Source organism: Schistocerca cancellata, chromosome 2 (genome assembly GCF_023864275.1).
Source record: "Schistocerca cancellata isolate TAMUIC-IGC-003103 chromosome 2, iqSchCanc2.1, whole genome shotgun sequence".
Taxonomy (NCBI): domain Eukaryota; kingdom Metazoa; phylum Arthropoda; class Insecta; order Orthoptera; family Acrididae; genus Schistocerca; species Schistocerca cancellata.
This window is the reverse complement of record NC_064627.1, coordinates 368,168,407-368,195,640: the sequence shown is the minus strand read 5'-3', so window position 1 is coordinate 368,195,640 and position 27,234 is coordinate 368,168,407. Positions and strand designations below refer to the sequence as shown.

The 27,234-nt window shown below is 36.7% G+C and overlaps 1 protein-coding gene across 3 annotated transcripts in view; it reads right to left on the bottom strand.

The window, feature by feature from the left end:
• Nucleotides 1-18,893, bottom strand: part of LOC126161762 (solute carrier family 66 member 2) — a 67,779-nt gene extending 48,886 nt beyond the window's left edge. For 2 of the 3 annotated variants that reach the window (XM_049917817.1, XM_049917819.1), the window contains exons 1-3: nt 18,736-18,892; nt 12,383-12,649; nt 2,037-2,173 (exon numbers count right to left, since the gene is read on the bottom strand). In XM_049917817.1, the coding sequence (XP_049773774.1) occupies nt 2,037-2,173; nt 12,383-12,582 (337 nt within the window). In that variant the 5' untranslated portion in view covers nt 12,583-12,649; nt 18,736-18,892. Of the gene's footprint in view, nt 1-2,036; nt 2,174-12,382; nt 12,650-18,735 lie in introns of all 3 variants that reach the window. The other variant, XM_049917818.1, reaches the window with a different exon arrangement.
• Nucleotides 18,894-27,234: the final 8,341 nt, after the last annotated feature.

Here is a 27,234-nt window from a genome sequence, read left to right as displayed (position 1 = left end):
GTAGTTGCACAAGTGGACTCAACGACTTATTCTGCACTTAGGACTGAAATTATATTACACAGGGAAATTCATGGTAATGTCATACTTTAAGATTTCATGAACTATAAACAGTGTGCAAATGATGTAACTCACATTCAAATACCTTGAATAAAGTCTCAAACCTTCCTGATACTCGTGATATGTAGATGATACATTTGTAGGGTGGCCCCATTGAATAGAAACATTACCTGTGTTTCTCCAGCATCTGAACTCATTCAATTTGAATACACAGTTCACAACGTAAGTGGAAAAACATAGCATTCTACGATACCTGGATGTCATGATCAGAAAATAAGCCAATGGTACACTGGGAAATAGTGTCTATTGCAAACCAACTCACACAGAGTTTTGGTTGCAGACCACAAGTTGTCATCACCCTGCAAAATGCAGTAGTATCTTACGTTCTTTGATGCATTGAGCACACATGGTCTCAGATGTCGATAGTCTACCTGGTGAGCTACAACACTTAAGAATGGCATTCCAACAGAACAGCTATTCCGATAGATATGCCACACATTCTGTTCCAAGCAATTTCAAAGCAGGGATGTAAAGTCAGATGCACAGGTACCCACTGCAATGCTGTTCTTATCCTACTTTGGTGGCATGTCTTCAAGAATAGAAAGAATCCTCAAAAGGCATGACATCAAGTGTGTTTTTTGGCCACCAACAAAACTGAGGAATTTATTGTGCTCAGTCAAAGACAACTTTGGCTTTAGGAAATGTGGCATGTATATGATCCCATACTGATATGGAAAATCTTATATTGAGCAGACACTCCCAACTGTACAAGACCATTGCATCGAACATCAGCGGAGCATTGCCTGGACCTGTGGATTCACACATTTTACGAAAATACTGAAATTTTATTTCCCAGCAACATCTTTCTGGGATTTTGTTACTAAGGGAGCCATTCATATCTATATGGTGGACAATCTTATCAACAAGGATGCAGGTTTTCAATTAAGCGCTCCCTGGAATCCAGCACTGGCAGCCATTAAATCAAAACAAGAACTTCCAATTCATGAGTCAATGCAATGCACTGCTGAGATTTAGTTCAGCTTTTAACCACAAAAGCATCTAGCGGCACAGTCAGTATCCACAGCAAACATATAGAAGACCTTTCTGCAGCTCCCAGCAAAGGGCACTAAATTTCGATGCCACTGCGCGATATTATCAGTCACGTCTTGGAGTAGTGACAGCAGCAACTACCACCACCTGAAGATGACTAGCAGTTGCACCAATGAAATATTGTATTTACACAATATGATCCAGCAGCAAACCCAAGAAGAATAACTGCAAGCCTGTTTCCCAGATGTGACCGGTTTAATGTTGACAGACAGGTTTATCAGGAACTGTCAAATATCTCTGTGCCAAATGGCTGGATACACATCCTGTTGACAAATGAAATATCGCGAATCATCATCATCATTTTAAGAAAGGAGCATAATCTGTAGCATCGCAAAATACATTTTGTAGCTATCATTTTCTCGCAAAAAAGATTCAGGGAACTGTTGGTGATATGACAGAAAACACATTCACTTCTGGGGAGTGTCTTTCATAATACAGAATTTTGCACTCCCCAAATACATTCATTGCATCTATTTCTGTGGAACATCACCCATTCACTAAAAGTGGCAAAAAGTTACCTTCTTTCACATTTAGATGCATCTCATTCATAAATCTCAATGAACAATTTACACCTTAAAGTATAGTCACACGACATTGTGTCCACCTTTTAGAACCAACCTACGTTTTATCGATGAAATTCTGTACAAGTATTATATTCAATATGAAGAGAAGTCTACTGCAGGGGGAAAAACTGATCACAGAACATTTTTCCTCAGTAACAGCAGTGTGTTCCAGGAAAAAATATTACCGACTGAAATTCCAAAGAACCTGCAATACCTTTTACATACATCAATATTATTAGTCTTTAAAAAAATGCATATTGCACAGGCAGAAAGAACTGTGTCAAGAGTAAAATTGTATGACCATACCTGAAAACACCTTGTCCTTACTGCGGATTATCTGATTCTTGTTCCTGATATTGACACAAAGATGAACCATTGCGAGCATGGTTATGTTCATTATTATACTTTGAATAAGTAGTGGTAGTTCATATTGCTTTCCAAACCTGAAAGAGCAGTTGTCCAATCAGATTTTTCTCTACATTCTCACTCACTTTTTGTAATAAGCAATTTACATAAAATCCATGATATCTACAAAGTATAAAATACATTAATTACCTAGCACATAAAGTAACATACACTAGTATTTTAAAAAATGTAAACAATTACAGTGTAATACTGGATATATACAAAAACAAATTGCCTATACATTCTCAAAGGACTCCTTATAACATATGCTGTAATCATTCCAGATAATCACAGTATTCACTGTCCTAATAACTATTTACGGAGAAACAGTAATCACTGTCTATACAGTTCTTCCCATGTCACCACTGAATGAAACTAACATTTGTCACACAGCATCTGTCAGCAGTTCAAAATGGTTTGGTACATTGAGACACATTAAAGAACGACATATCAGAAACAAATAAAATGCAGTAAGCAAGTAGTGTTTGGAGAATATCTAGATCTACAGCCATAATTTGCACACCAGACAGCTGCATGTATCTACATCTATACTCTGCAAACCATCATGAGGTGCACGGCAGAGGGTACGTCCCACTGTATCAAATATTAGGGTTTCTCCTTGTTCTATTCACATATGGAGCACAGGAAGCATGATTGATTGAATGCCTCTGTGTATTCAGTAATTATTCTAATCTTATCCTCATGATCTCTATATGAGTGATACGTAGGGGGCTGTAGTATACCCCTAGAGTAATCATTTAAAGCCGGTTCTTGAAACTTGTTAGTTGATCTTCTTGGGATAGTTTACGTCTGTCTTCAAAAGTCTGCCAGTTCAGTTCCTTCAGTACTTCTGTGACGCTCTTCCATGGATTAAATAAACCTGTTATCATTCATGCTGCCCTCCTCTGAATATGTTCAATATCCCCTGCTTGTCATATCTGGTACAGGTGGTGGTAAGGTTTTATGGGACCAAACTGCTGAGGTCATCAGTCCCTAAGCCTACACACTACTTAATCTAACTTAAACTAACTTCTGCTATGGATAACACACACACCCATGCCCGAGGGAGGACTTGAACTTGATGGGGGAAGCTGTACGGACCGTGACAAAGCACCTCAGACCGTGCGGCTCTCTGGTACAGGTCCCACACACTTTAGCAATGTTCTAGAAACGGTCACACTAATTTGTAAGCAATCTTTATTTTAGACTGATTGCAGTTCCTCACTATTCTAACAATAAAGTAGTCTACCGCCTCCTTTATCCATGACTGAACCTATGTGATCATTCCATTTCATATCCCTACATTGTGTTACACCTAGGTATTTGTATGAATTAGCCAATTCCAACAGTGAGTCGCTGATAATATAGCAATATTTTACTACGTTTTCTAATTTTGTGAAGTGAAAAATTTTACATTTCTGAACATTTACAGCAAGTTTCCAATCTCTGCATCACGTTGAAATCTAATCAGATCTGACTGAATATGCAGCTTTTCTCAGACAGTACTTCATTACAGAAAACTGTATCATCTGCAAAAAGCCTGACTTCACTATTAATATTGTCTGTAACATCATTAATATGCAACATGAACAAAAACCGTCCCAACACACTTCCCTGGGGCACACCCAAAGTTACTTCTACATCTGACGATGATTCTCCATCCAAGATAACATGCTGTGTCCTCCCTAATAAAAAGCCCTCAATCCAGTCACAAATTTCACTTGATACTCATATTATTGTACTTTTGTCAACAAGCATAGGAGCAGTACTGAGTCAAATGCTCTTCCAGGGCGTATACACGGACAAGGAAAAAAATTCCCGGGTTTCTCACAGATTTTCCAGTTAAAAATATATCTTCTCCAAGATGAAAATACACTTTTTCCGTGTTATTAAGTGGCAGTATATTTTCCATCAGAACTGTAAAACTTATCAATCCTCTGAATGGTTATGTTTTCATAAACGGGCGTAGAATTTCCCGGCACTTTAGAAAACTAAACTCAGGGAAGAAAACTCCTTTTGGAAAAATTTTTGATGTGTAGCAACATACACGCTGTATATTTTCATATTGCGAAAGTATAAATTCGAATTCCACCAAATACCGCATGTTACTTTCTGAACCATTGTAATCGAGATTGCAATGCTCTTTTGTAAGTCAGTTACAGCTCATGTCACGCGATCCTACACGCCGATGACAGAGGATATTCAGGCGACATGACACGTGATGTAATCAGCTAATAGCAACATCACTGTTAAGTAGCGCAGATACACAAACAGGAAAAGTTAATGTTTTAAATTAATATACATAGTGTTGCTACAAGAAAAGCAAAGGTTTCACATATAATACTGGTCTCTAAGGTTAATAAGCTGCAAGAGAAGCTAAGCTTTCACACACAATGTTGATATTTTTTGCGTGTGTTACACTTTAGGATATATCACACAAATGTGCCAGTAAAATTTTTAGCAGAGTCCAGTGACTTGTCCTCAAAGTTTTCCACAAATAAATTAGCTACCGCAGAGGAGAGAGAGAGCTTCCCGGAGCACTACATCCATTTGCTCATAATAACGACATGAATGTCTGATGATCAGCGCTCTAAATACTTCTAAATGGCTCATCGTCAAACGCTCTGATTTACGAAATTCATTGTACATTGTCGCACATAGTTCAACTTGCATAATAGGAAATTCACTCTGAAATTAACACTTTTCAAACCATCATTCGCAATATTTTCCCATGACCTGTTAGAAACAGGTTTGTTTCAGTAGTCGTCAGAGAGTGCCAGATGACAGGTGCCACCGCCCTTTGGCAGCTGCTATGACACAGGAAGCCCGTATGTTCGTACGTGTAAAACATTAAAATATCTTACATTATGTCATAAAAGAAAAAAGGCATCAGAGGATACTCCAAGAACATCGGAATTTTGTGAACCATACTAAAATAGCACATTTAAAGTTCACACTTAATGAGCACATTCGTATGTCCAGATTCCCAATGAAGTACGCCTTGACCTGATATTAAGCTTTTAAGTGTGGGTTTCGGGATGTAAATTTTCTTGGAGTACCAGTACTGTATTAACTCATTTTTGATTCTTTATTATGGCATAATGCCATACATGGTACATGATGGAAATGTGCACTTAAAATGCAGCGAGCAGTTGAAATTAACCAATAGTGTGGAACTAAGCACTTTGTTTCAAACACATTGACTGCCTCAGCGTAAAAGATTAATAAAAACCAAATTGCTTTCATAAACCGACAAAAATAACTTCATTGTTCTACAAGGCAATTAATGCATGGTTGTCAGAAAAATGGAAATGAACTAAAAACTGAAACTAATAACGTATATTAGCCTTCCGTAACTATGTGAATGTATTTTAATTCATTTGATAGCTCCCAGACCCGTAAATCCATTTTGTTTTCATTTAATGTGAGAGCAGTAAATGAAGAGGAAACAGCAAAATCACTAAATGTAAACACAGGTCACGTGGAGACTACACACTTCCCCACTATAACTCAGACTGCTCAGCCTCAATACTAAGATAGTGCCCCCCCCCCCCCCCCCCCAGCCCCTCCTTCGAGCATTTGAGATACAACGCCAAAAATTTATAAACGTCAAATTTTCAATATGTTCATTTGTAGTGCACAGCTTTCTGAAGAGTCTGCTACATAAAACATATACGTTCGAGGAAATGTAAGAAATATTATTTGGTCTCCAGTGTGCCAGAGTGCAGTGCCACCCCTCTTCACACAGCATCCTTCTATGCCATCAAACTATATTCAGGACAGTGGAAATTAAAATGTCCTGCGGTGCCTCTCCTGCTTGCTCTCAGCTGTCCGGTTTGACATCCTGCCCCTCTTTTTTTAAAAAAAAAAAAAAAAAAACCACCACCTCGCAATTAATACTGGATGGGATTATTTGTAATCGGGAGAACAAGAACTCTTCAGAAAATTTGCACTCTTTATTGCCTGTTAGCTAATAACTTTGTTTTGGGTGACATAAAATGAAATATAGGATACATAAAACCAGTAAAGGCAAGAGACAAGCAATACAGTACACATTTCTTCAATCCTTAGCTCCTAGCATTGTTTTCTCTCTAATCTTGCTACAGCTTTACATGGCATGCTTTCCTTTCTGCGAAAGAATCTATTACCTCGTTGAATGTTTTGCTACATGAAAAATCGAAATATTATTGTCTAATACTGCGTAAGCTGTTAATACAAATAGCACCCAAGGATGGTGTAGTTTCTCGATCTGATTACGTCTATTTTGTCACTGTCTTCTAGATAAAACAAATAGGTCTTTCCAACACAGCAGAAATTGCAACACACACCAAATAAACGAGACTGTTTTGGCAGAAATGGTCATTTTTATAACACGACAGAATATAATTCACGACGACCAACATAAAATGCCTATTAGGCCTACTACAAGCAAAAAGGTTTATGTTAGAAAATAGTTCCATATTTCATTTATATGCTCCAGTTTCGCAAGCATGAGATCGAATAGTAGTAGTAGGAGATATTTACATAAATTTGGAATTGTCATATTCTTCCCTAATTTGTGTGATGTCCCCGTATCTTCTCCTTCCTCGTTCTAACAAACAGTCTTGTCATGACTAATTCTGGAACTATTCCTGCCTTTGTTAAAACTTATCCGCCGGTCAACTTCACTACCCTGCCAGAATCACCGGTTTAGTTATCCCTTATTATTATCTGGTTACGCGTTGGTATGTTCTTACAAACAATATTCCGCACTACTTCCATAATAAAACTTAAGCAGCTGCTAGACGGGGACTGTACAACTGGCCCTTACTAGTGTAGTGATCTGGCCAAAAAATTGACAAAACAGGTAATCTTTCTTACCTGTTATTCCTGTTAGTCATTTATTTCCACTCTGGTAGTCTGAATCTATGGATTTCCCTAGTAATTATAACAACGCTGATCATTCGCAAACCCAAACAATAACATAATCGGAGAGTAATTGGCATTTACTCGTACGGCTTTACTCTGTTCAGCTTGTATAGCCCTGTCCCCTTTCACCTGCAGGAAAGTTTATTTCTAGATGCAACAAGGACTCCCCTGACACAGACATCACGTACACTATGCACGCATTCAAAAATCAACTTATGAATCTTTTTTTACTGTGGGACCAAACTGCTGATGTCATCGGTCCCTAGGATTACACACTACTTAATCTAACATAAACTAACTTACGCTAAGGACAACACATACACCCATGCCCAAGGGAGGATTCGAACATCCGACGGGGGGAGCTGTGGGAACCGTGACAAGTCGACTCGGACAGCACGGCTATCCCGCAAGGCTTATGATTCATTCAGAAATCAACTTACGGAGTGTGTTCAAAAACCAACAGGGATGCGCATCAAAATTATATGAGTAATCGCTAGACCAACGTGTGCTGGATGCTACGCACTTTGTGAAACAAGGTTTTTTTTTTCTCCTCAGGAATATGAATTTGGCACCCTCCCCCCCCCCCCCCCCCACTCATCGATCTGGGTTCATTGCGCATGCATGAATCTGGCAGCTTGGGCGCGGTAGCAAAATTTTTCCCGGTTGCATCTAGCTGCTTGCTGTGACTGCTTACACAGCCAACAGCCATATTTATGTAGCCAGAAATGGGAGAAGGTACCACTCATACGCCACTGAACTACGCTTGCACAGAGCCCGCTCGTATCTGCTAAAATGAATCCAAACAGTTGTGACGTCACACTCATCGGAGGCAATTTGTTGTTATGAAGCATTGCATAGTCTTTCTAAAGCCTTTGACACATTTTGCTGTTGGCAAACACTTGTATGAGCACTGCATTTTGTTGTTGTATGTCGCGCATTTCCTTTTCAATTGAAGTTTCATTTTCGTTTCTCTCTCTCTCTCTCTCTCTCTCATTCATGTTTTATTGCTGCAGTATTATTCTGCAGTAGCGAGATACAGTAATATCCTTTGTTAGAGTATCGATACTTACCAGTCAAAATTACAAAAATTTAACTGAAAACTGAAACAACAAAAAATTCCCGGGTTTTTCCGGGATTGTATACACCCTGTCTTCCGAAATCAAGAAACACTGCATCTACCTGACTGCCTGGATCCAAAGCTTTCAGTATATCATGTGACAAGAGAGCGAGCTGGGGGTTTCCCACGATCAATGTTTTCGATATCCGTGCTGGTTGGCACTGAGAAGGTCATTCTGTTTTAAGATATCTCATATGTTAGAACTCAGAATATGTTCTACAACAAATTGATGTCAAGGATATTGGACGGTAGTTTTGTGGATTGCTTCCACTACCCTTCTTATAGACAGATGTGACCTTTGCCTTTTTCCAAGAACTGGGCACCATTTTTTTGTTTAGATTACAATTAGAAGAGGGGCTAACTCTGCTACAAATTTAGTATAGAATCTGACAGGGATTTCATCAGGGCCTTGAGCTTGGTTCAATTTTAACGATTTCAGCTGTTTCTGAACACCTCTGATACTAATATTTATTTCATTCATCTTTTCAAAGGTACCAGGATTAAACTGAGACAATTCTATTGGGATTTCCTTTGTAGCGTGACATTTGAAAATGGCGTTAAGTATTTCACTTTTCACTTTGCTACCCTCAAGTTCCTGTCTCATTCGGTAGAGACTGAACACTAACTTTGGTGCCACAAACAGCCTTTACATACAATATATGATTAAAAGTATCCGGACACCTGGCTGAAAATGACTTACACGTTTGTGGCGCCCTCCATCGGTAATGCTGGAATTCAATACGGTGTTGGCCTACCCTTAACCTTGATGACAGCTCCCATTTTGGCAGGCATACGTTCAATCAGATGCTGAAGGTCTCTTGGAGAATGGCAGCCCATTTTTCACAGAGTGCTGCACTGAGGAGAGGTATCGATGTTGGTTGGTGAGGCCTGGCATAGAGTTGGCGTTCCAAAACATCATAAAGGTGTTCTATAGGACACAGGTCAGGAATCTGTGCAGGCCAGTCCATTACAGAGAGATTGTTGTCATGTAACCAGTCCGCCACAGGCCGGGCATTATGAACAGGTGCTTGATTGAGTGGGAAGATGCAATCGCCATCTCCGAATTGCTCTCCAAAAGCGGGAAGCAAGAAGGTGCTTAAAACATCAATGTAGGCCTGTGTTGTGATAGTGCCAAGCTAAACAACAAGGAGTGCATGCCCCCTCCATGAGAAACAGACCACACCGTAACACCACCACCTCCGAATTTTACTGCTGGCACTACATACGCTGGCAGATGATGTTCACAGGGCATTCGCCATACCCATACCCTGCCATCAGATCACCACATTGTGTACCATGATTCGTCACTCCGCACAACATTTTTCCACTGTGCAATCATCCAATGTTTACGCTCCTTACAGCAAGCGAGGCATCGTTTGGCATTTACCAGTGTGATGTGTGGCTTATGAGCAGCCTCTCAAATATAAAATCCAAGTTTTCTCACCTCCCTCCTAACTGTCATAGTACTTGCAGTGAATCCTGATGCAGTTTAGAATTCCGGTGTGATGGTCTAGATAGATGTCTGCCTATTACGCATTACGACCCTCTTCAATTGTCAGCAGTCTCTGTCCGTCAACAGACGAGGTCAGCCTGTATGCTTTTGTGCTTTGTGTGTCCCTTCACATTTCCACTTCACTATCACATTGGACACAGTGGACCTAGGAATGTTTACGAGTGTGGAAATCTTGCATACAGATGTATGACAAGTGACACCCAATCACCTGACCACATCTGAAGTCTGAGTTCCGCAGAGTGCCCCATTCTACTCTCTCACAATGTCTAATGACTACTGAGATCACTGATATGGAGTACCTGGCAGTAGGTGGCAGCACAACGCACCTAATATGAAAAACATATGTTTTTGGGGGTGTCCGGACTCTTTTGATCACATAGTGTATGACCAAATTTCTTTGGATTTTGTGAAATGTCATTTGATAATAGTCTGCTACGGTAGTCACAGAAGCTATCACACAATGCTCTCCTGACAGCCAAGTAATAATGTGTATTAGGGTTTCAAATGGTGCAAATGGCTTTGAGCACTATGGGACTTAACATCTGAGGTCATCAGTCCCCTAGAACTTAGAACCACTTAAACCTAACTAACCTAAGGACATAACACACATCCATGCCCAAGGCAGGATTCAAACCTGCGACCGTAGCGGTCGCGTGGTTCCAGACTGAAGCGTCTAGAATTGCTCGGCCACTTCTATTAGGGTTTCTTCCCGTTTCATTCGCAAAAGGGGTGCACGCAGAATGACTGCTTAAATGCATCTGCACGCATGTTAATTAGTCTAATCTCCTCAGTGTGCCCCAAGAGGGAACATAGCTGGCAGTGGTATATATGTAGATTCCTCGTTGAATACAGTTTCTGTAAACTTCTAAGCAGGCTTTTGCAGGATTGTCATCTACCTTCAATTATCTACAAATTCAGATTTTTCAGCCCTTCAAAAACTCTCCTATCAGTCAAGAAACCTGTCACTATTTGCGCTGCCCCTCTCTGTGTATGTTTGTTATCCCAATGTAGTGTGGCATACTTTCAGTCACAATTTCCTTTGTCACATTAGTGATGGAAGGTAAACATTGAGTTAAGAAATTAATGTCTGTTCGACCCATTTAGTACAGGTCCCACAACACCACCAATATTCTCACAAGGCTCATTCTAGTATTTCATAGGCAATCTCATCTGAAAGTTGATTCCATTTTCCCAGTATCCCACCAATGAACTAAAGTCTGCCCCCTGGTTTACTTATGACAGCCTACATGATCATTCTATTTAATATCAACAAAACATTTGCATATTTGTAAGAGTTGTCCAACTGTAATTCATTGATTTTCAGTCATTGGATGCAATGCTTTTGCATTTTGTGCACAGCCTGTTTTACATTTCTGATCATTTAAAGCAAATTGCTGGGCTCCACAATACTTTGAAATGTTGTCAAGGTCTGACAACATACAGTTATTTTCAGATAGCACTTCATTATAAATATATGCATCTTCTGCAAAATATCTAAGGTTACTATTAATATTGCCTGCAGATCATTAATATACAAGAACATGAATGGTACCTATAACATACATGAAGTTCTATGACTCTCCATACAACATAATATGTTGAATCCTCCCATTGAAATATCAATTTGACCATAAATTTCATTTGATACCCCCATACAAAAGTACACTGGATAACAAGTGTGGGTGCGTTATTGAATCAAAAGCTTTTAAGAAGTCAAGAAATACTGTGTCTACCTGACTGCCTCGAAGCCCTGCTTACAGGAAACCTGAGCAATGCATGAGTTGGGTTTCACACAACTGATGTCTTTGAAATATCTGGTAGTTTGCATGGAGATGATAATCTTTTGAGATACATATTTATATCGGAACTCACAATATTTTCTAAGATTATGCAACAGATACTGAACAATAGTTCAGGGTCACTTCTGCTATCCTCCTTGTAACCTGTTGCTTTCTTCCAACTGCTGTGCACATTGTTTTCTACAGTACATTGCGATTAAAAGAGGGGCTAAATCAGCTGCAAAATTTTATATAGAACCTGATAGGGTTCCATCAGGCTTTGGAACTTTTATCAATAAAAGTTATTTCTCAATGCCACCGATACTAATCACTCATCTTTGAGGTGGTGTGAGAATTAAACTGAAGTTATACTCCAGCATCTTGCTTCACAAAGGAATAATTGGAAAGTAAGTTCATTTCTGGTTCTGATTCCCTACCCTCCAATTTGGATGCTTTGGCAGCCGTGACTGTCTGTGCATTATCTTTAGTGTCACTGACAATGCACACATATAACCAGGATTTCAGTACGTTTCCTGAGAGCTCTTTAAATCGGATTTTGCTCAACACTGCAATAAAAATAAGAAACAGAAGTTTTTGTATCTCTCTATAATAATCCAACAATAATTTATATCAGTTACAAATCATTTTATTTTCTCCAGAATTTAATTCTATTTTAAGTCCTCTAATGCACTGAGTCATAACCTAGACCTAATTTTCCTCCCATAGGGAGATGCAATACCCAACATTCCAATGACGTTTACAGGTACAGAAAAGTTATTCATGCAATGTCTCTTGCTTATCTACCTGAAGCTACTTTTATGAAACAATACAACAACCAATTGGGAACAAAATTGATTACAAATCATTCACAGGTATGTATCTTATGTACAGTAATAAATTGCAGGTTGTCTTAAAAAAGTTCATTACTTACCAGAAAAATATCCTCAGTGTATTAGCAATTAGCAATGTGAGACATACAAATAATGAAAACCCTTCTGTATCTTCTGTTCGTTTTATTTCCTTGTACTGTGGAATATATGGCACTATGCCACCAAACACTATTGCTCCTATAGCAATCCATTTAACTACATTTGACAGAGAGAGAGATAATTCATCAACAACCGTATCCATAGCTTTTTTTCTTTTTCTGCTCCTCCTCTTTTTTTAAAAAATCTCAAGGCATATTGGAAATATGATTCTAGAAAAGAAAAAAAAATTAAATTGTTAGTTACAAAAATTATAATAAAAAACACTGCAGTGATTGGAACATCAACAAAATTACATGTTTCTCACATTGATAGCTCTATGGTAATGTGAATAAAAAATTAGTAATGTCACATAACGCTCAAGAAGAGATGTGCTAGACAATATTCTTCAGTTATCAGTTATATGTATTATACGAATACAATCCTAAACAAAAGAAGTCAATAATAACAATAGCTTTATAAAGAGATTAAAGGACCGCACAGTCATCAAACAGCGTTAAGTAAACATGCAAAGAAAAACGAGAGATAGTGACTAATTTGTTCCGTCAAAAGAGGCTTGAGCACAATGGTCAGATTATGCAGACATCACTCAGAATCAAGCACCACAGTTCCCACCCTAAAAACCAAGATAGGTCCTATGTTCTAACACTGTGACTTCCCTGTCATCCAATTCTGATCAATCTTCCTTGAGAAGGGGCTGTGGATGATTTGCATGTCTAATACCTCAAGAGTCCCATTTTCTCTAAAAAAAATTCCCTTCTCTTTTGCCAGGGAAGGATGTAACAGGCCTAATGCCAGTGAATCTGCTTCCAAAAGCATCTATTCTCTTCTAGTACTTTATTTGCTCATTAAAGATAAAATGGAATATTCTGCCAGTAATGCGTTAGACACCTAAGCCTATTTTCAGCAGTGCCTACTGGCATCATTTAAATTAAATACACTTTAACACATTCTGTGCTAGGACTGGGCAACCCTTCCTGCAGATTTTGGTAACAAAAGGCTGATGCAATCTTTGAACAGGGGAAATATCTCAAAGCTTTATCATAATAACCATTCCAAAACTAGCAATGCAAACGTACACCTAACAATTCAAAAGCTGTCATCACTTTGTTCGGAACATATGTTTAATACTCGAACGAAAAGTATCTGTATCATAAACCACCTTATGATGTGTGTGGCACAGAGGACTGTGTACCACTGTCACCAACCTCCTTTCCTGTTTACACTGCAAATGGTCAGTGGGCTATCAGCTGACTCTTCTAGGAATCTCTGAGACTCTTTCAAGTTTTGTATATAAGCCTATGACATAATGTACTGGTCTTCTTTCGATCTTCACTATTTCACTGATCAGCCCCTTGTGGTACGAATTCCAGACTGCAAAGCTATGTTCAAGTATTGGTCCGTAAGGGTACTGTAAGCTACCTCCTTTGTGGGTGGACTAAATTTTGTGAGGATTCTTCCAATGACTCACAGCCTTACTTGAAAGTAGTTTTGTATATTTGTTACACATTAATGCAGATTCCCAGAAATTCAATTATTGTGACTGCTTCCAGTGATTGTTCTGCAAACATGTAATCACATAGTAATAAGTCTTTCCGCCTATTTATGCACAACACATTACAACTGCCTACAATGAGTGTCAACTGTCAATCAAAGCATGTGGTGTCAACCCTCTGCAGGTCATCTTGTATTTCACTAAAAATTCTAGCACTGTGACTGCTCTGTATGTACAAGTATCATCAACGAAAAGCCTCATCGAACTTCTGATGTTATCTATCAGTTCAAAGTGAAGGCCCTGTAACACTCCCTTGGGGTACATACAAAGTTACTTTTACACCTGACAATGACAGGCTGTATTCTGTTTGTCAGGAACTTTTCAGTCCAATTGCAAAGCTGGTCTGATCTCTGTACCCTCATATTTTGTTCATCAAGCAATGAAGTGGAATTGTATCACTGCCTACTGGAAGTCAAGAAACATGACATCAATCTGGAAACCGGTGTTTACTGCCATCTGAGGGGAGGGGGGAAGAGGAGGGGGAGGGGGGGGGAGGGGGAGAGAGAGAGAGAGAGAGAGAGAGAGAGAGAGAGAGAATTCGCCAGTGAAGAGAACCCGATACCATTACCTGTGTTCCAGTCCAGGTGTAGTATTGGAGGAGGGAGGGGGTGGGGTGGGGTGGGGGGGGGGGGAAGTAGGGGGAGATTTGTACTGTTGCTCATAATGGATGCATCAACTCCAAATTGCTTGTATAGAGATTGTGGTGTACTGTGTGCATTAACACATGCCTCCGGACAGGAACACACCATTCTGTGACTGCTGTATCTCCTTGGGATACTGGCTGGGATTAAATTACAGGATAACATGACATTAACCCTAACCTTTCCATTTTTAAATTACAGGGTATCCACAAACCATCCAAGCCAACAAGGTTCTTTCAGCTGCCAATGGGTGACTACATCCAATGTAGAATTGCAATCTCTCAACCTCGTTCTCCACTAGTATATATCAATATTCGCTGTACGATTTTATTCATAGCTGTAGTTCAACAGTTACAGGAAATTTCACCAATGATAGGAAGTCAGTTGTCAGCTGCATAAGAAGTACTGTATTTGGTTCATTGAACTGGTTTTGAGAGTTTAAACTGTCATCTTCAATAGTGAAACAGGCTCACATCACTGGTAATCCAGTGTAAAAAACAAGAATTGGACTATCATTCCTATACAGGATTGGCAGAAAAACACATAGCCTATATAAAGTTTGTTAAAACCTAATGCACAGAGATTGAAACACACACACGCACACACAGCCACAGATATATGGCTCTCGGCTATCTCAAGAGTCGAAGTTGTCTACCCTATCCTCACGCAATCAAATGTCACACAGATTTTCATAAATCTTTACTACAATTATCTATAACCAACAATTCCTTATTGTAGTAATTCCAATGTAAAATAACAAAAACTCCCGATTAAAATTGTGCTTTAAACAATGTGTTCTCCCCTCCACCATTGGCATCAAAGTAATCTAATAATTCCAACTACATCCTAATCGGATTTCACATGCAAGTTATCAGTAGTGACTCATCTACTACTGATTGGGAGAGGTGAGGAGGATCCTTCACCCACTACCAGTTCACCAATACATTCAATAGTTACACCCCCCCCCCCCCCCCCCAGTCCATCTAAACGCTCCTCGATTCTTTTTCTTTTGTTTTTCGCCAGCTTCCTGTATGCTCAACTTTTATAGTTCTGTCTTCCTCAGTTGCGTGTAATATTACGGTATATTGATAATTTTTACTTATGGACCGTCTGACAGCAACTGAATAAAACACAATTTTAGTGCCATACACGTTTCGCCTTTATTTTCTGCAAGGCATCATCAGTGGCCTGGAATATGTACATATGTTAGCTATTTTATTTACATTTTTGTCATTGTGCCTATAGGTTATAAACAGTTCTGGCGGTTGGTATTTTCTATTAAGTAGTAATGTTTTGAACTGCACTTACAGGTTGCGTGGACAATTTCTTACATATTACGCTTCTGTTGCATTTTTGGTGTTCTTATTCTTCTTATGAACGACAATTTGCGGTTTTTTCCACATTCCACAGCACTATGCACTGAACGTTAGTTTTAATGCAATGTTTTGGTTTCTGTTGCCGACTGTCAAATGTTTCTGCCAAAGATCGAATGTTATTGCCAAACTTACGAGTGTAACTACTGAAGTATCTGTGATCTGTTCGTGTATGCATTTGTGTGTGTGTGTTTTTGGTGTGATATATATTTTTTGTGCTCTGTGCTCTGTGCTGTGTGTGTGTGTGTGTGTGTGTGTGTGTGTGTGTGTGTGTGTCTCCAGATGGTGTGGGGAAGAGTTTTTTTTGTTGTTTTATGTTATCATTTCCTTTATTAAGTGTAGTAGGGAGCCTGTGCTGATGTGTGTTTATTCATTTATCACATGTTTGTTTTCTGCTATGGCTTTCTGCATGTGGAAGTTTTCTTGCAGTTGTATAAGATGTTTGTCATGGTTGCTTATTCTCATTATTTTCATTTCTTGTTCCATGTTTGTAGGATGATGGTTGTAGTGTTTTAAATTCTCTGCAAATGTGGAATGGTTTGTTTCATACTTCCAACATCTGATATGTTCTTTGTATCTTGTTTGAAAATCCCTGCATGTCATGCCTATGTATACTGCATCACAACTTTGACATTCAGGTTTCTATATTCCTGATTGTTGGAATTTGTCCCTCTTGTAATTGTAATGTCAAGCAAATTTATTTGATTTTCTTTTTCTTTTTCAAGTGTGAATTTTATGTTCTGATGAGCTTTGTTTATTTCTGAATGGAGCTCATCTATTTTTTCACTTGGCTCATTATTTGTCTGGTAGATACAATTAAAAAAGAAAATGGTAAACATACATTTAACATCTTTAGAAAACCAACAGCCACACACACAATAATACATTCCACATCCAACCACCCCCACAGCCAGAAACTTGCAGCACTAAGACACAGGTTACATAGATTAAACAGAATTCCACTCAGCAAGAGAAACTATGAACAAGAAATGAGTACAATCATACAAATAGCTAGGAACAACGGGTATAACACACGCGTGGTACACAAGCTCAATCAAAAAATAAAAACACAAATAAAAAACAAACACAACAGTTCCACAATACAAAAGAACTCACAAGCTGAAAACTTACAAACACACTCAACACACACTCACAATGACAACACCACACAGAAAAGAATCAGATGGTACACCATGACCTACACACATAAACTAACACACAGAGTTGCAAATGTCCTAAAGAGACAGGGCTTCAAAAATAGCATATAAGCCTGGGCAAACCCTTCAATCACACACCAAACTCCGCGCCGTAATGACGTCACACACCACAACACGCTTACGTCACCGGTCAAAGCCGACGCGTGAGATTGGATGTTTCTGTTGACCCCAAAGAACATATCAGACGTTGGAAGTATGAAACAAACCATTCCACATTTGCAGAGCATTTAAAACACTACAACCATCATCCTACGAACATGGAACAAGAAATGAAAATAATGAGAATAAGCAACCATGACAAACATCTTATACAAATGCAAGAAAACTTCCACATCCAGAAAGCCATAGCAGAAAACAAACACATATCAGCACAGGCTCCCTACTACACTTAGTAAAGGAAATGATAACAAAACTCTTCCCCACACCATCTGGACACACACACACACACACACACACACACACACACACACACAAATTCATAAACAAACAGACCACAGATACTTCAATAGTTTGGCAGTAACATTCGATCTTTGGCAAAAACATTTGACAGTCGGCAACAGAAACCAAAACATTGCATTAAAACAAGCTTTCAGTGCATACCGCTGTGGAATGTGGGAAAAAAACGCAAACTGGCGTTCATAAGAAGAAGAACACCAAAAATGCAACAGGAGCGTAATATGTAAGAAATTGTCCACGCAACCTGTAAGTACAGTTCAAAACATTACTACTTAATAGGAAATAACAACCACCAGAACTGTTTATAACCTATAGGCACAATAACAAAAATGTAAATAAAATAGCTAACATATGTACATATTCCAGGCCACTGACGATGCCTTGCAGAAAATAAAGGCGAAACGCGTATGGCACTAAAATTGTGTTTTATTCAGTTGCTGTCAGACGGTCCATAAGTAAAAAAAAATTATCAATATTCCTGTATGCTGTCTGCATATTTCGAAAAGTTTCTGCATCCATCATCTGAACATAATTACACACCCTAGACTGTTGCAACCTGTTCAACATTACCTAATCGCTTTCCTTATTAATCACACATTCCGTTCTTCATTGTTATCTCTATTAACTATTATAAGAGGATCACATGAGATGCCTTGCTCAATTCGTGGTGTATTTTAAAAACACCACACACAGTACAATCACGAAGGGGCAATGATTTTTTCAGCTCCAATGAAATCTCACAAATCATTCGCTAACATACTTACGTACAGTTACGAGTAGGTTATAAACACCGCCGAAGTTGAAAACATGGGCAATAATTGTATTTCTTGTGACTATTCTGATACAACGACGATTTAAAAATTCAAATCCACCATAACGTCATACGATTTAAAATTAAATTTTACAAAAAGTGATGGGAACTTTTAAGGTACGTGCAAGTAAATATGTGCTAAAATAATAAATTCCACATGTAGTATTACAGCCTAGGAATGGATTGAAGCAGAGCACTTATAAAATGTATTCCTGCTTCCGCGCATCTCGGCAAGTCAAACCTACCTGAAAATACCGCTACGTGTCTCACATCCCTACTACTTGTTTACACAACTGATAATAAAACATCTCACTTGCACTTTGTTATCTAAATCCATTTCCGCTTAAAGTCATTTCTCCGTACATCACGATTGCTCTTGCCAAACACTCTCGTTTCAAAGAAGCTCCACTTGGAATGTTGAAATCATCTTCCTGTTTACCGAGGAGGCTAGAACCTCCATGGTGGATTGAGGCATCCTTGGTGCATTAAAGCGTTTTGTCTTTTTCTTTTTCAGGAATTCACGTGTTCTATTGTTGGTCCTGAATTATCCCATCTCACTTCGTTACGTAACGCATTATCAAAAGTATCGTAGTAGAAAATACTCGTAATTAAAATGCAGTTTACGGCCAGAATACATCTGTTTGGTTAGTATATCATGTTGGACTTTTTATTTAGTAGATTCAGAAGAGAATTAATATTATTCTCTTTTTTTCCTTCGTTTTCTTAGTGGACCGTTGCCTTGAATGCTCCAATACAAAGCATCATCTCTTGACTGATTCATTGTTGTTGGAAGTAAATGTAATATAACTAGAAATTTTCTGTGACAATTCAAGTCAATTCACACTGACCGGCCCGTCAAGTCAGGTCACGTCACGGCACGGTCAAAGTTTCTCTGGTGGAAAGTTTTGACGGCTGACGACATCCGTCCGTTGCTGATCACGTGACACACTAGCTCATTTCCTCGCAATACATGGCCATCGAAGATCTCTATATTTCGTTCCATCGTGGTGTTAGTAGTTGATATCAGTTATTTGTCGCTCATTATCAACTATAAATTGTTTAGTTTCGTTATTTCTTTCGTTAAAATTTATAATAAATGACGAAAGATTAACTAAAGCTGTGAGACAGCAGTCTGAATTGTACAACATAAGCGTACTAAATTATTTGTTCCTTACTAGAAATATGGAGTGATTTTTATAGATATTGGAACAGTATTTAACATTTTACAATGAAATGGATTGCAACATTGGTGCAACTTGAACTGAAAAAAATAGAATCAGACTGATTAGTAGGTGGAATTTATTTTTATGTTGTCAAGCATTTATAGTGTTACATAAAGAAACGCACTGAAACCTTTAGACTCTGCAAGTTGTTTGTTTTAATGTGTATTTGTGGCAGGAGCATTTATTATTAAGTAGCTCTCTGAATTGTGTGTGAAACAGGTCTGCAAGCATCTGTGGCCAATACTTATGTGGTTTCATTAGCTAACCCCAATACAAATAAGGCAATTTAACTATCAAAACCAAATAAAACATTTAAACGAAATCTATCTTGAAGGGAAAGGTATTGAGGGAGATCTATTTCACAAAAATTTTGCGCTGAACTAAAACTAAAGATAACCTCAAAACAAACCACATTCTCACAGCATGTAATGGTAGCCACTAACACTGAGTTTCTTACAGTATTTCTGGGCGCATAACAAATTTTTTAAAAAAAACGTTGCTTTGTCTTTCCAAAATATAAAAAGCAGATTTTCTCTTGCTCAAGCGCCTTGTATAGTGTGTGACATTCTCCTTCTGTACCATGTAATGAAATTTTTTCAGGCCCACACACTTTTACTGTTTTGCACTTCTGTCTTCCTTCTGTAATATAAAAGCTATCACTGCAAGCTGCAAACAATTTGAGTCCAACAAACATCATTTTCATACAAATGTATATTCCAACCTAAGCTACCACAGTGCATATGTGCACATCATGTGTAAAAACAGTTGAAAAACATTTTGTGAAGATCCAATTCCGTAAAAAAGAACGATTGAGGATAGCAATGCTAACTGAGATCACGACTCGAATTGACTTGATATGCCGTGTGAATACACCTTGATATGACGTGACATAATGATGCTGTGACAGACAGTGTGAATTAGCCTTTATGTGGACACTTTTCTTATATATTCTCCATATGATGATGATAAAATCCCATGCTCCTTGACAGAGTGGATAGGGGGACGATGCGGGAGACCCGTACTGCCATACTACACAAGGTCCTAGTAGAGGTGGTTTACCATTGTCTTCCTCCAATCATAATGGGGATGAATGGTGATGATGAAGAGTACACAACAACACCCAGTCATCTCGAGGCAGGTGAAAATCCCTGACCCTGCCGGGAACTGAATGCAGGACCTCGTACTTCGGAAGCGAGAATGCTACCGCGAGACCACGAGCTGCGGACATTCTCCATATATAATCCATAAATAGGTACAGTATCATTCAGATAACATTACCTTCAAACATAGTATCACCCAAATCATGATATTATCTAAAGGTCAATTCACACTAACTGTCACTTCAAGTCCCATCACACCAAAACATTCTGCAATGCATTTCACATGGCAGCATCCAAACTGGCCATCCCATCCCGTAACATCACATCACAGCACTGTCAAGGTTTCTTGGGAAGAAGGTTTCGATGGCTGATGTCATCCATCCATTGTTGATCATGTGACACCCAAGCTCATTTCCTCCCAATACACAGCCATACATATTTCGATTCACATGCTTTTTGTGGTAGACATCAGTTGTTCATTATTTTTTATTTCTTTTGTAAGAATTTATAATTTTATAATAATGATTAAAGATTAATTGAAGCAGTGAGGCAGCAGTCTGAATTCTATGACATATGTGCATTAAATTATTGGTCATCTACTACATTTACAAAGTAGATTTTTATACATTATAATGAAAGAGAATGCTACATGGCTGCTACTTGTAGTGAAAAAAGTACTGTGGCTAGAATCTGATTGATTAGATCATAGAATTTATTTGTATGTTGTCAGACACTTTTATACAAGATGACACAAATTTCAGTCATATTTATCATGCGTTTGTTGGTGGCAATTTGAAGTTCGATGATTTTAAAGAAATGTATAGTAAATGTTGGAATGATGAGTTTGGACTTTGTATGATAGACATGACAAGAAAAGCGAATGAAGGAAAATATAGAGCCAAAGTAAAAGATTTCTTTACAACATAAGGGTAACGAATCATTCCTCAACATAAACACTTAACACATTCAAGATAAACATAAAGCATTCAATATGAACATAAACCAGTCAACATAAACATACAATATATAACACAAACATAAAACGTTCAACACAAACGTTAAAAAACGTTTAATTAATGTTTTTTTCATCTCTAACAAATGTTTGCAAAATGTGATCCACAAGTTGTTAAAAAAGCTAGGCGAAAGAGAAGAGTAAAAGAACAATACAAAGAAGAATTTTAAAAAATGGAAGGAACAATCAGAAACAGAATATGAAAAATTTAAGAAAGAATATCAACCCAGTATCAATGCAATTGAAAAAGTTAGACAAGGTATCAAAGGATTAGGTATTAATGTTTTGAAAGCTATTGAAGAAAATAGAGAAGTTGAGAAGCAAATGAATCCTTATTCCCATTATCAGTTACAAGAATTTAATGATATACCACCAATTAAGTAATATGAAAGTCCATGGTGTGACCACACTTTAAGTGGATAAGAAATACAAGATTTATTAACGAAATATGAAGAACAGAGAAAAAAGGACAAAAATGTTAAAAAATAAATGTAAGTGAAGAAATGTTAGAAGATATTAATTTCAGTGAAGATACTACTTTTGAATTAAGACATGTTGGTTCATTGAAATTCTTTGGTAAATTACCAGTAAATTTTGATGGAGATAAATTAACTATTCGTGATAGGACATATGAAGGTGCAGATGGATTAATAAATCTTCTGGTAACTATGGAAGACATGAATAAACTATTTATAGGTACTGACTCATCAAGTTATGCATATATATTATACCATTCAGGAGCATTATATTCTGACAATAATCCAAATAAAATAAAATCGAGCAAAGGAAATAAGTATACATACAAATATTTCATAAAGAAAATTGTTGATGACTTTTTACAGCATTGAGACAAATAACTTAGGTGATTCGTTGCAAAGTGATGGAGAAAACGTTGGTGAAGGCTTAGTAAAATAGTATTCAGAAAAACCAATCTAATATGTCTGAATGAATGATGTTCATCAATTAATTGTTAGATTAGCTGTAATACATGTGCAAGAATTAGCTGGAAATAAAAATTATCACAATGAAAAAGTGGGAATAATCCAAATGTTGACAAATAAATTTAGCGATTTCGTCGTCAAAAATGCAAAAAGAATTCAATATTTGATTAGATTTTTGAATAATCTTCATCACACATTTTGGGAAAGTGAAAAACATGGTAAAGGATTAGTCAATCGGGATTTCAATATTGTACCAATGCCAGAAACGCACCTACCACGCTATTCGTACTGCAGGCATTTTACTAAACTAGAAGAAAGAGTAGCACATGCTGAATAAATAAATTAGATGAAGCTTTGCAAACAACATGACATTGCCTATCGTGATAATAAAGATTTAGAAAAACAACATGAAGCTGATAAAAAAATTAGCCATAAAAGAAAGAATGAAAGGAAGCGATGCTTCATTAGGAGAAAAATTAGCAGGAACTGCAGTTTGAGGAGTGGGATTAGGCATGGATGACAATGGTTGGAGAGTGTAAAAAATATTAATACCTATAATTTTTTAAATCTATATAAATGAATAACTTATCTAACGATTATACTTTGCTACCAAGTGGCAAGACTAAACCAAACTCAATTACATTTAAACTAAATAATGATCCATTAAATAGTATTGAACGGTTTTTATCTGATGCTCAGAAAAGAAAGAAAGAGAAAAAACTGGTGGTAATTTACTCATTGCTCTAGGTATTCCTGTTGTGAAAAAGATTATTGAATATTTAACAAAAATGATACAAGGAAAAGGACTGACAAAACATTAAGGTGGATATCTTCCATTACTACTAGCTGCGTTAACATATCTAGCAACTATTGGTTCACTTGCTGGTGGATCTGCAGCAATTACAAATGCAGTAATAAACAAGAAAAAAGCTGATGTACAATTGGAAACACAGTAGACATAATCAATGGAAAAGAAAGGTGCAGGACCTAGAAAAAATTTCAAAAAGCAATCGATTTCTATTCTACTGCATTATGTCATTTCGCTTTTGAAAATTTAGTTAAACAATAAAAATTAAAAAATTTCTTGGCGTTTATATGATTGATGAATTACCAAGTCATCCTAGAGAATACGAATCTGGTATAGTTAATTTAGATACATCCGATCATCTTGGTTCTCACTGGATTTGTTATTATAAGAATAAAGATATAAAATTTCTTTTTGATTCATTTGGTGGTAATATACCAATTAAACTAGTTAACTATCAGGAAAAAATGATTTATACTACAATGCTGTGACAATACAAGATTTTAATGAACTAATTTGTGGTCACATGTCTATTTGCTGTCAAATAACTACGAGTTTAATGATACTTTGACTTTAATAAATGGACATTTTTTTGAAACAAACTCGTTAAGGATTTTCAGTCATCAGAGCCTTAAACTGATAGTTAATTAATTTCCAAATTTTACTCAAAAATGAAAGATACAAAAACGAATAATGTAATTAAACAATTTTAGGAAGAGTTTAATGTTATTTTTAAAGTAACTACAGGTTATATTGGGTTTAAAGGTAGACGAATTGCGAATGTAAATGACTCAGGTGATGCAAAAGATGTAGTGAACGAACATTATTCACAGAAAGAGTTATCAAATGTTGTTGCAAAACCTGAATATACAAGTATTCTAACACAGTTGAATAATTATATCAGTAAAACTAATCTAACTAACTACTTTACAAAAAAGGTAATAGATAAAGCATTACAGATTATTTGTCAAAAACACATTTAACTCCATACTTAAGTAAGTTAAGTAATCTTAAAGGATATGATAAATAAATTATTGAATTTACATTTATGACCGGAGGGGAACGAAAAATGCACACTTTCGAATACAATTTTGGACTTAAAACAGTGATTGTTGTTGGTAAGAATATAAACAAAAATTTGAAATTTGATTATTTTGATATCACAGTAAGAGTATTTGATAATCTTTATAAAATAACTACTATTAATCCTCAATAATTCTACACAAATCAAATTTTCTGACGGTAAGATTGAAAGATTCTGTTAAAACTGTTCTAGTTGATGTAAAGTTAATTATATTTGGTGAGATAATTTAAATCATATTAAATTGTTATTGTGTATAAATGGATACTCATAATCACATCTACTGTTTGAAGTGTAAAAGTTTACTGCAACACACAATCCTCATAAATTAACAACTAAAAATGGAAGACAAAGAATTGAAGGTCTTTGTACAGTATGTAAAAGCAAAAAGAGTAAATTCGTTAAAAAATTTTGTTTGTGGTGGTATAAATATTTGTGAACAAATCATTAATGAATTACATAAACAAATGTAAAAATGTTTTAAAAGAAGAAATGTTATATCTCTTGATATAGATTATCTAGTTGAAATGGGCTTAGGTAATTTGAAAGGAATTTCAAGAATAAATAAAGGATATAAATATTTATTAACTGTTATAGATGCCTTCTCAAAATTTGCTTGGGCTATTCCAGTTAAAGATAAAACAGTTAAGAATTTAACAGGGGCTTTTGAAAAAAAATTTTAGAGAGATAAATCTAGAAAATTTGCAGACAGATAATGGTAAAGAATTTTACAATAAAGAGTTTCTTGTGCTCATTAAAAAATCTAACATCAATCATTATTCAACTCTTACTAAATTAAAAGCATCTGTTGAAGAACAATTTAACAGAACACTTAAAGAAAAAATGTCAAAGGAATTTGCTCTTCAAGAAAATTACAAATGGGTTGACTTAGTCTCCAGATTCGTTGATGAATACAATAAAACGAGACATACAACTATAAAAATGGCTCCAAAAGACGCTGAAAGGATCTTATTGAGAACTGTTTATGTAACAAATTTGCTAGATGCTGAGCCCAAATTTAAAAATTAGCTACAAAGAGAGATAAGCAAACTGAAAAGACTTTTTGGAAACCATATACCACCAATTTGTCAACAGAAATTTTAGAAATTGTAGATGTTATTCTCTCCAATCCAATCACATATAAATTGAAAGACATTGACGGAAATTGTTATGTACGAGAACTAAAAAACAAAAAATGATGAGGTTTATCTAGTTGAAAAGCTTTTGAGGATGAAAGGAGATATAGTAAGGCAAGTACTACATCAATCTATGTTCTTATTTATACATACTCCATTCTTAATCTCCGCCCAGCTCTTGTAACATATAAATCACTTTTAGCTTTCAGATATCTCTCGCTCTCTCGTGGAATAACAATCAATGTCTCCATATAATCATGAAATAATTGCAGTGTGTCATTGAACTAAAGTAAAATGATGCATACTACGAAGACACAGAAATACGAAATATTCGTTCACATAGCGAAAACAAACATCAGGTGTTTGCAGAGTATGACACCACTCTCTCACCAACATCACATCTTTCATCCTGAGAAACCTTGACTGTGACATCACGTTTCATTTGTCCTTGTTCCATTCTGTTGGTGGCCTGTAAGAATCTACCATTTGAAACGTAGTGTGTAATGTTTTAAGATTCTGTCCCATCACATTCCATTTCATCAACTGTGAATCAGATTTTAGCTTTTATAATACCTGCACCTGTCTCTAGATAATAACATAAATCGATGTGACAGATTTCATTGAAAAAAAATTATCAATGAATCAGTTAGCTACAATGAAGAAAAAAATTACAATAGTTTTGGTCATTATTTGGTACTTAGAATGAAAAATATGTAATGGATAATGTAAAAGAGCTATTATATCTATTGAATTATAAGTTTCTTTGTATGTATATATTTTATTGAGCGAATAAATGTCGTTCTTAGGAAATGTTTGTATGACGCTTTCCCTTTGTTTCACTTCTCATGAGTTTCCCATACAAACTAAGTCAACAACATACAGTGTGAATTTTGTTTCTGCAATTAATAAATTTCATCATAGCTAGTTCCTTAATTCAGACACTACATTCTTACTTTTTGCATCACAAATGGTCTCTCTTTAGCTTTTCCATATTGTGCTAAGTGTAGCTACAACGTGTTGGTGTTCCATCTAGTGTGAATACACCACCATCCGAAAGTGAGATTGCCTTCTGTCTTGGTCTGTTTCATTCATTTCCAGTGTGAATCGGCCTCAAATGGTCTTCACATGGAGTATCTGAAGTAGATGATTCTGTCTTTGTAATTTAGCTAGAATTTTAGTTGTGAACAGTACTTCATATCCTATTACTATTTTCCACAGGTATTCCAATTTGTTGTTAATGAAAGTATTAATAACTGCAATAAAATGTCCTAACAATAAACGTAGGTTTGCAAATTCTGCAAGCACATTTCTGTTCTTATTAATTAGTTTAAAACATATGTGTAAACCACTGGGAAATTCTTGGTAGGGAGTTAAGAGTTCATATTCCAGTCACTTATGAAGTGCAAGAAGGATGATTGATTAAATACCTCTGTTTGTGCTGTAATT